The sequence below is a fragment of the Sceloporus undulatus genome, chromosome 1 (genome assembly GCF_019175285.1).
Source record: "Sceloporus undulatus isolate JIND9_A2432 ecotype Alabama chromosome 1, SceUnd_v1.1, whole genome shotgun sequence".
NCBI classification, from domain to species: domain Eukaryota; kingdom Metazoa; phylum Chordata; class Lepidosauria; order Squamata; family Phrynosomatidae; genus Sceloporus; species Sceloporus undulatus.
Window position 1 is genome coordinate 262,102,618 of NC_056522.1, and position 10,396 is coordinate 262,113,013.

The window sequence follows — 10,396 nt, forward strand, 5'->3', positions numbered from 1 at the left end:
TGTTAACCAACTATGTAGATTTTTTAAAGAAAACAAAGAAATATCATTCTTTAGGTTTTCCATTTTTTCTATGCCAAAAATTAGAAGGAATTGTTCCTTTCTGTAGGTAATCATTTAACAAAAATAATATTAAAACCTGCCACCTTTACTTTAATCAGAGAAGCCTCTAAAACTTCGTTTCATGTTTAAATTCTGATGATATTAAAATTAATACAGCTTTATTTTCTCTTTGTTTGATGGTTTAAGGCTCACATGAAAAAATTATGCTGAAGTCATCACAAATATCAAATCAGGTTTTTTGAAACAGCTGTGACTAATCCAATAGTTGTTGCAGCCTGATTAACACAGCTACGTTACAATAAAATTGTGTCCTTCAAATGTTGTTGGACTGCAATGCCCATTATCCCTCACTATTTGTGCATTGTGAAAGTTACAATGAAATATCTGGTGGGCTTCTCCCCACTTTTCTAAGTAACACAACTATTAAAAAGCTTGCATGTGGAATCTCTTTGTCCCAAGAGACAAAGGAATCTTTCTCTTTATCTTTAGTCTGTGCCAGAATCTGAACTCTTTCTTTTTAAACAAGCTTTTGATTTTGCTGGCATTTAGTTTTACTGACTGTTAGCCTTAGTTATCTGGATCCCACTTTGTATTGCTGCCTTTTGTCTTTAATTGCGTGTGGTACTTATTTGGTTGTTGACAGAAATGTTGTTGACTATATTTTTGCATTGGTTTATACTTGATTAACTATTTTGAATGCTTTCTTGTGACGAGGGACAGTAGGATATATCTATATATCTGTATTGTAAACAAATAAATAAATAAATTTTTCGAATTTAGTGGTGAAAGAGAAAGCTGTTGGGGAAGAAGAATATTCTACATGTTAGATCACCTTAGCAATATATTTACTGGGCAAGTATACAGAAATCCTGACATATTGCCATAAACATCCAGGTTGCTATCATTTGTAATGCACTGACTGATTACTGTTTCTGAAGCACCTCTTTTTCTTTTCTTGTCTTCCCACTAAGGGCAGCCTGGACTCCAGGGAAAATAATCTTAAACTCCTGATTGCTTTGCAGGGTGGAGGATGAAGGAACTACCCGTGTCCCACTACAGATGATTGGAGATGGTGGGAGGAAAGAAGAGGTCAGCTCAACTGCTCTAGAACACAAACCAAGTAGCTTCTGTTTCCCAAGTACCTTCCCAAAGCATGGAAATACACATACACAAAGGCATGGCAAAAGGTTTGTGTGTGGGAGGGTAAACAGGCAAAATGAGGGTGTTGTCCCTATAAGAATTCTGTATCATCCAAATGAAAATTTCCTTCAGTCTTCCAATTACTAGCAGGGCAGAGAGTGAGAAACTGAAACATGCAAAACCTGAAACTTTGCCTACCACTTTTTCTTTGGATGCTTAAATTCCATTTCTAAATGATCAACTGAAGTTTTAAGGTAAGAAATGTTAGAAATTTAGGATGAAGGAAAATTTGTTGGAGGGAGGAGTAAAATTATTACGGGGGCAATGCCCTCACCCCACCCTGTATGTGTGTGTATTCTTATTCTCATTGCTTTGCTCTATATGTATTCATCCAGACCTTTCTTTAGATGGAAGTGGCTAAAATGGAGAAGGGGAATAAGGCACACTCTCAAGATAGCTTATTCTCCAACTGGTACTTTACTTCTGATATCATCATCATTATATTCATTTGTATCCCACTCTTTTCCCAAAACTGGGACCCAGAGTGGCAATGATAGCAATGAATGTAGATCAGTTCCAGATTTCCACCCCTTTCCCACATGCACACACAGATATGAAAACCTAGGCCTTAAAAGGCATGCCACAAGCAAAGAGGTGTAAATAAAGATAAAGACATACAAGTACAGTTCCGACTGTTGGCCTCCAAGGTATAGTGAGATGCACAGCCACATCTGTAGCCATTTGGTATAGCTAAACACAACTGTCCACAGTGGCCATTGTTTTGCACACATTCATTGAAGCCATCCTGTCGTGATGAATGGAAAACCAATATATCCATCACAAAATCCAGATGCCCCTGGATCAGTGTCCGGTTCATCCCATTTGTCTTGTCAGCTCTTTCAATACTGTGAAGGTTCCAATCTGTCCAGTAAATGAAGTTGCTGTATTGAGTTAATCCAAAGGGGTGTGGTAGATCATCAGCTATTATTTCCCTCTCTTGCCCTGAAAAACACATGACCATTTTTAATAAAGACAGTGAATGACTAATTAAATAATACAGCAACTTGATAACCAAATGATAAAAGATTAACTACAGATGGCAAAATAACTTTCTTTGTTTTTAAAACTCAGCATGTCTAATTTGATCACACAAGGATTCCAAATTGTTACTAATTATTTTTAATTGCTATGGATACTGATTACCCCTTACTGCTATTCTTCTGTCCCATCCCACCCTGCTTTTTGGAGGAAGCTCACACTCTTTGTTGGATTTTTTTAAAATAAGCAACACTGGACTAGGCTGGACAAATACTGGTAAATAATGATAATATATAGCAAAGCACACAATCCTTCCTTGAATATCCCTGCCAAGTGCCTTGGGGCTTGTTTACACAATTAAAATACTCCTCATTCCAATCGAAGAGACTCTGATCCAGCCACATACCATTGGGAAGAATTTAGCCTTTTTGTGGGGGCAGTCCCCCAAAACTCTATAAAAAGAATTTGCAGTTTAAGCAGAGTATCCGTAAGATTTCACATTACTGAATATGTGGCTGTCTGTCTGCTTCACATGGATTTGATTGCTGCACATTTGTCACATAGGGAGGGCAAATAGATGCAAATTTGCACAGGAAGTGACAACAATGAAGTGTTGATGTAAATATGTGAAACTCTACAACAATTCATATACAGCCGTCCCTTCCCTTATGCGGGGATCCGTTCCGGACCCCCCTCTCCGCTGTGTAAGGGAAATTCCATGTATGCCTGAGCTCCATTAAAAACAATGGGGCTCGTGCCTGTGGTGGCGTGCCATGGGCGCATGTGCCATTATGTCAGCTGGGTGTACTGGAACCCACGAGACAATGAACAAAGGGCTCCTCCTCCTCCTCCTCCCCCCACTCCCTATTTCCCGCTTTTGGGTGCTGTGGTGGTTGTGTTCTGAAACCTCCCTACAGAGTTGTCTTTTTCCCTGGAAAAACAAACAGAAGACGTGGAGGGAGGAGAAAAGATTGTTAGACTGAAATTTCCATCAGCACAAGCCAGCAGGATAAGGGATAATGGGAGCTGTAATAATAACAACAACAACAACAACAACAATATATGCCGCTTTGATTGCTTGGCAAAAAGCGGGATAGAAATAAATGTATTATTATTATTATTATTTATTTTTATTATTAAAATGAGAATCAAAACCTGAAATTTTTGGACGGAACATACAGAATTCCCAGATTAAGAGCTTTCTGCCACTCCAATCAGACAGAACGTATTTGTATATCACAGTTGGTAAATTTAAGGCACGTTACCTAGCATATTGGAAGACTGAATCATGCTTGTGTCCAGATCAGTCCAGTACAGTCTCTGATCTTCATAATCAATTGTAAGATCATTAGCACGACCCAATTTATCTACGAGGGTTATGCTGTTTGACCCATCCATGTAGGCTCGAACAATTTTTGGTTTGCCTCCCCATTCTGTCCAGTACATGTACCTGCAATTAAAAATGAAACAAAACTGAGAACAGATACAGTGGTACCTCGGGTTACGAAATTAATTCGTTCCGCGGCTAATTTCGTAACCCGAAAAACCTTCGTAAGCCGAATTGCCATAGGCGCTAATGGAAAAATAGCTCTCTGCTGCCCTCCGGTGGCGGAAAATAGCGCCGAGGTTTTTTCGTAACCCGAAAAAACCTTCGTAAGCCGAAACAATAAATCCCTATGGGATTTTTTCGTAACCCGAAAAATTCGTAACCTGGGTAATTCGTATCCCGGGGTACCACTGTACTGATTTTCTATTTTTGCCAAATCGAGCCAATGCAATTGGCTCTTTAGTTACATGATCCCAGAAGCATAAAACCATGTTGACTACATGTAGTTGCATATTTTTCAGTAATCTGGACACCAAACTGACACTGGTACAATGAAAGTATATGTCATTGTGTAACTGTATCTCCATATAAAATTCAGATATTAGTACAATCTTTCATTTCATACTAGGTATCTGTCAACTGCTACAGGTAGCTGGGCAAAATACAATTCGCGAAGAGGTGTATGGTCTTCAACGCTGCCCTATTTGATTGGCCCGCCCCTTTTTGTGCCGAACAGATTTGTCTCTCCTGGAAACCTTTATAAACAGCAATCTACCTTTTAAATAGGCCACTGGACCTCCTTGCACTAACAAAACAATGGGGGGGCGGGGAGAAGAGTTTCAAAGCCAAAAAAAAGATTGCTGGCTATTGCCATTTTCCCTGCCCCCCAATTTTTGGCATTTTTGCAATCCCTATGACCCCTGAGCATCCTAGAGACAGAATGCTGGTCCCCAGGCCCACCAAAATTGCCCACCTCTGCTCTAGAGCCATCCATTCCATTCTTCATACCCAGGTGGGATTAATTTCATTTCATATCCTTTCCCGTGTATAAAACTTACTCCATCAAGGCATTTTTTTTAAAAAAGGGACATTGGCTCTTACCTGTGATATGTCCATTTCCAGTAGATAAGAGCCCCACATCCTGTAGTTTGGGTTATGCTCCCCCCACTCATTCACATACTTATACCTTTATTATGCTTATCTAGGAGTGACAAGGAACAAAAACTCCTTTTATATTTAGGGGTAACAAAACGTCTGACAAATCACAGACTAGGTTTTACACAAAGGAAAGTATATGATATGAACTACAAAACAGGGGCTGAGTATTAGCAGTGAGGTTAGACATTAATACTGGTAAATGTATCTGGAGGCATTTCTCTTTCTCTTTTTTCACATATACAACACAGACACAGACATATTATCTGTCAAAATAGTCAAAACAAAGAGCTCATTCAAAAAGCCAATTCAAAAGCTCATTCTAAAAGTCTAGAATGCATGATAGTGTAATATTTATAGATCACTTCCATACTCCCTGATGAGATTACACTAGGAAATTACATAGTTTAACTAAATAAGGAATGTAAACAATTTAGAAAGATACATCTAGTAAGATATACAGAATTACTGACAGAAAGGCTAGTTTTCAGCAGACATTCAGCTTCTTTTGGCTCTAGAGAAGCTGAAAGAGCAAACTTGCTTTACTGACTTTAGATATCTTTTGTAGGCAGGCTCCTCCTCCTTCTGGCCATGTGACAATAGGAAGATTTTCAAAGTCCAGGAAATTTAAAGTCCATTTGCATCTCAACAGGGACCCCACTTTTGAAATCCAATATGTCTCCATTCCAGTGGGGTCACAGACCTCTTTGTAGGCAAAAGATATCCTCCCCATCATAACACCTTTACTAAGGACTGAAACATGCAGGCATCTGACTAACATCTCCAATTGGTTTTCCCCCCCTCCTATTTGGTATGTAACATCTTGCCTGATGAAGAAGCCCATGGAGCTTTGAAAGCTTACAACAAGTATATTGTGCATTTTGGCCGGCCAATAAAGGTATCACAGATGGACTTTTGTTTGTACTCACAAATACAGTTCTGGTATATACTACGCTACTTGTATTCCAAAATCCAAATCCAAAATACTCAAAAAGTGAAGCATTGTCATGTCAGTGCTCAAAAACCTTTTGAGGGTTTCCAGACTTCTGCACTGGAAAGGCTAAATCTGTACTATAGACCGTCATAGGGTCTTAATAATTTATCATCTTGCTGTAAAGTGATTTACAATCTCAGTGAAGGAGTAGTGGTATAGAAATATTTTGAAAAAAATGAAACAATTAGAACAGTGTTCTGGCTTCAACTATTTCTAATAACAAATGTGGGGAGATATACAGTATCATCTCTCAATAGGCTGTTCTAATGAGCAGCAATCAAACTGCTGTTGGTTTTCCTTTCAAAAAAGAACAAAAAACACTTGCTAGCCTGGAACTGGGATGTGTAACTTTCAACTCTAAAATATGTTTTTAGCAGACCTTGGAAATCTGACTTTTTGGTAGTGATGTTTAGCTAGTGGATTCTGAGAGTTGTAGTTCAGGAAATAATGTGTTCAAACCCTAACTTCCAGCATAACATCTGTGCAGAACTCACTGTGTGTGATTCATATAATGAGACTTTGAGGTAATAGGAAAAAAAATCTTCCTTACCCTTTAGATGGGTCAAGAGCTAAAGATCTTGGGTTATCCAAATCTTTCCACACAAGAACTTGCCGATATAAACCATCCAGGCGTGCCACTTCAATTCTATTGGTTCCAGTATCTGCCCAATAAAGGTTTTTCCCCATCCAATCTACAGCCATTCCTTCAGGGTAATCCAACCCAAATTCAATAACATGCTCAACTGCACTTCCATTCATGAAAGCTCGGCTTATTGTCTACAAAACAGTTTTGTTGAAATATTATTAGACTTAGCTTTCTGCAAAAAGAGGTGGTCTTAAATAATAATTTGCAACTTATTAAAATATGAATAACAATAATAAATCTTAACATCTTATAAACCGTCTCTGGAATATTTCAAATAGTAATGAAATAAATTACGTATTCAACAACTGAGGTACAGAAATTTTAAAAATACGTATAGGTGTAGAATAGCTGAATGTAACAGTTACATTTCCAAGGGTACACAAGGGAAGATCATAGTCTTTATGAAAAGATGGTAGGAAGCACTATAAGAAAGCAATGGCCTGTTAACAGACGCCAAAATAAAGCTTGCTTCAAGTCACAGATGGAAGGTATGGTGTTTCAATGATCATGGTGGTCCTAAGAGTCCAGAAGTAGCACCAAGCCACTCGTCCAGACATGGAACGTGGCTTTTGGTGTGGCTCTGGACTTTAGGATGATGCATCATTGAAACGCCCCTACCTCCACTGTGCTCAAAGCAGCTTTATTTTGGCTGTCTGTAACAGGCCAATGATTTTCAATTCACCTCCTTAAGGTGAAAAACTACAAAGTAATACAAAACAACTTTGTTAGTGTAAATAATATTGTAATATATTGTAATTTCTAAACTGTCTCAATTAAAAAGAAGAAAAAAGAAAGACAGAAATATTATTAGATCTCAAGAATACAAATGGTTTATCATAGGACTTCAAGAACACAGACGAAACACACACACACACACACACACACTGCCTATTTTTCCCTGTTGAGTAATAATGAGTAAACCACTGATTACTTAATTTTATCAGTGGTTACTCATTATTACTCAACAGGGAAAATATGTTTAAGAGGGAAAATCCATAGAACTACTAAATATACACATACTCAATATTTCAAATACTGTAGATATTTCAGATGAAACCATAATAACAGACAGTATTATGTGCACCTTACTATTTATGCCTTTTGAGTTCAGTATATAAATGAAAGCCAGTGTAGTGTAGTAGGTTATATCCCTAGCTCAGTCATGGAAACCCACTGGGTGACCTTGGACAAGTCATGTGCTCTCAGCCCCAGAAAATCCTGTGATAGATACACCTTGGAGTTGCCATAAGCTGGAAATGATTTGAAGACACACAGCAACAACTTACTTGTTTTGTTCACCAAAGAGAATACATTTGTTGTATAACAACATATTCATCACCAAACTATTGCCCTGAAAGCAGTTACCGCAAAACTAGATGTATATAGTAGGCTAGGAAAACAATATGTTAATGAGTACCTTTAAACTAATATCTGTCCAATAAATTCTGCTGTCAGACACGTCAAAATCTAGAGCAGAGGCTTCCTTGACACCAGTAAGAGGAATAGCTACATCATTATTATTTGTTTCCAGAGAAATCCTATGAATGGCTGTTCTGCTGGTAAAAACAAGAAAGGCTTCTGGAATGATACAAGTCTTCATATCACTAAGTAACTCCAATCCGATAGGACAAGCACATCTGCACTCCTGTGGTGTGAAGAAACACAGGTGACTGCAACCGCCATTATTCTCAGCACACGGATTTGTTCCTGGAAAGCAAAAATATTATTTGAAGGGGAGAGAAAATACTGCTGGAACGTAACTGTAATTGATATGGGCTACAAACATGAATTGTGGGGAGGGGAGAGGGCCAGAGGTATGCTCTTATTCATATTTGATTATTTTCATTTTCCACAACGAAAGTATACAGCTGTAGAAGGTGTATGTGCTCTAGCTTCTAGCACTTTTTTTGAAATCAAAGTCTTCACTAGTGGAGCAAAGTAAAATCCTTATACTACTTCTGATACTATAGCAGTGAGAATTTGCTGGACTTAATCCTCATCCACACTGCCATCTCCTTTTCTTTATGTTTTGTGTATTTTTGACTGTAAGCCTGGGGGCAGGGAATTGGCAAATTAACAACTGTAAGTTGCTCTGAAAGCTTTTTTGGCTGAAAGGTAGAATATAGATGCTCTAAATAAATAAATAAATAAATAATAAAATACTTCCCTAAAATTCAAGTATATCTTCAATATCGAAATTAATGTTACAAGTTAGGGATTGCAAAACTGTTTCACCTGCTGAAGGGTAATAGATTCCAGACCCAAAGGAGGATGATAAAAACCTTTATAGAGAGGTAGGCCAAGGTTTGAATATGAATCTGCTTGGCTTTTCTGCACTTGACAAATATAGTACTGTACAGTAAATTGTGTCTAGCAATTCAGAGAGAGAGAGAGGAGGACAGGAGCCAAAAGAAATTCTAGCAACGGTATAAGCAGAGCGAAATGGTAAGGTGGTAGATAGTATATATAATATAGCACAGATGGTAAGTATACTGTAGTACAGTAAACTGTGTTTAGCAGTTCAAAGAGAGATAGAAGGCCTGGACCCCAAAGAAATTCAAACTATAGGCACAGCAGAATGGTAAGGTGGCAGACTCCAGGGAATAGCTTACCAACTTCTGAAGGGGGTTGGAAAAAAGAGTGGGATAGAATATCTTCATGAAAACTAACACAAGTTAATGGAATTCACTGAAACGTTTTGATTTACAGAGTGAAAGAATTTTACAGAGTGAAAGAATTTGACCATATAATCTCTGCTGCCCATTTCCACACAGTGATATTAAGAGGGCATCAAACTAAAAAAATGCATGATTTTATGCAATATTTGCATTTACCACTGAATAAAAAGAGAAAATCCTGTAGCCAATATATTCCTGAGTTTGAGTTTGTGCAGTATTAAGTTAAAATTGTCCTACAGTGTTAAGATAGTGTAGTAGATGTACATGTTCAGTGTTTTAAGAAGAAGAATATCCCATCATTTGTTTTCCTTTGGTTTGTAAATCAGCCTCCTAGCTTCTGCTCTTCCCCATCTGTCTGCTGCCTAAAGAGAGAAGGTTCTATAGAATACACTGATTGAGCTACTATAAAGGCAGTGACAGTGATCTATAGTTGATATAGCATGCTGGTTAAAACCAGGGCTAGCTTTTGTGGTGGTGATGGTGAAGTGAGCAGAGAGGAAGCCATGCGAACTGCTTAAAGGGAGGGATGGTGCTTTTACAGGTGCAAGAACTGGGAGAAACATAAGCTCAGTTAAGTCAAGTCAGAAGGCAGCTTTCATCTATGTACAACACAGTGCTTTCTATCAGCAGACATGAAGGGTATGAATGATCGCTCTTTTCAGACATCATAATTAAACTGAAAGCCTCTCTAGACATAAAATAGGTCAAAAGAACATAATGAGATCTGCAGCTAATAATGTGTTTCTTTTACATTAAGAGGCAATAAAGGCATTACAAGTGGGTATGTATTGTGGCCTTTTCAATACATCTCTAAAAATTACACTTGTTTCTCATTTGCAAGAATGCATCACAAATTACTCATTTTTGCCAATAAAATAACCTCTACCACACAGAAAAAAATAGGTATGCATCAACACTATTTTGAATCCCTCCAAGAAAAATTGGGGGGGGGGGGATATCCTATTAAAACCACCACTTTGTGTAATCATTTAGAAACACTAGACCAGACGGCTCTTTCCTCCATGGTTTTCTATGAATAGGCTGCCATTAGAGTATTAACAACTAGAATGGAAAAGTGGAGTTTCATAGTGTAGGCAGAGCATACAAAAATAAAAATAAAAACTTTTTGGGATTGCAACTTTCACAATCCCCCAACCACCATATTAAATGGCCATGCTGCACCTGTAGCCCAAAACAATAACATTTCACATTTTAATTTTGAAATTTTAAGGGAGACCCTACCAAAATCTGTCACAAAATTTTATGTGATTATTTCTCCCTCCAAACATCTCAAAAAGAGACATGGTCCAAGATCATGGGGCATCTTTACCTCCAATGCTATTTAGTGAGTTCAGAGT

At 37.9% G+C, this 10,396-nt stretch overlaps 1 protein-coding gene across 3 annotated transcripts in view; it reads right to left on the bottom strand.

Annotated features, from left to right (window-relative positions):
• The window catches only part of LRP5 (LDL receptor related protein 5), a 165,335-nt gene that overhangs the window by 34,420 nt on the left and 120,519 nt on the right, over positions 1 to 10,396 (bottom strand). For all 3 annotated transcript variants that reach the window (XM_042446572.1, XM_042446574.1, XM_042446575.1), the window contains exons 9-12: positions 7,778 to 8,067; positions 6,265 to 6,491; positions 3,504 to 3,688; positions 1,879 to 2,202 (exon numbers count right to left, since the gene is read on the bottom strand). In XM_042446572.1, the coding sequence (XP_042302506.1) occupies positions 1,879 to 2,202; positions 3,504 to 3,688; positions 6,265 to 6,491; positions 7,778 to 8,067 (1,026 nt within the window). The remainder of the gene's footprint in view (positions 1 to 1,878; positions 2,203 to 3,503; positions 3,689 to 6,264; positions 6,492 to 7,777; positions 8,068 to 10,396) is intronic.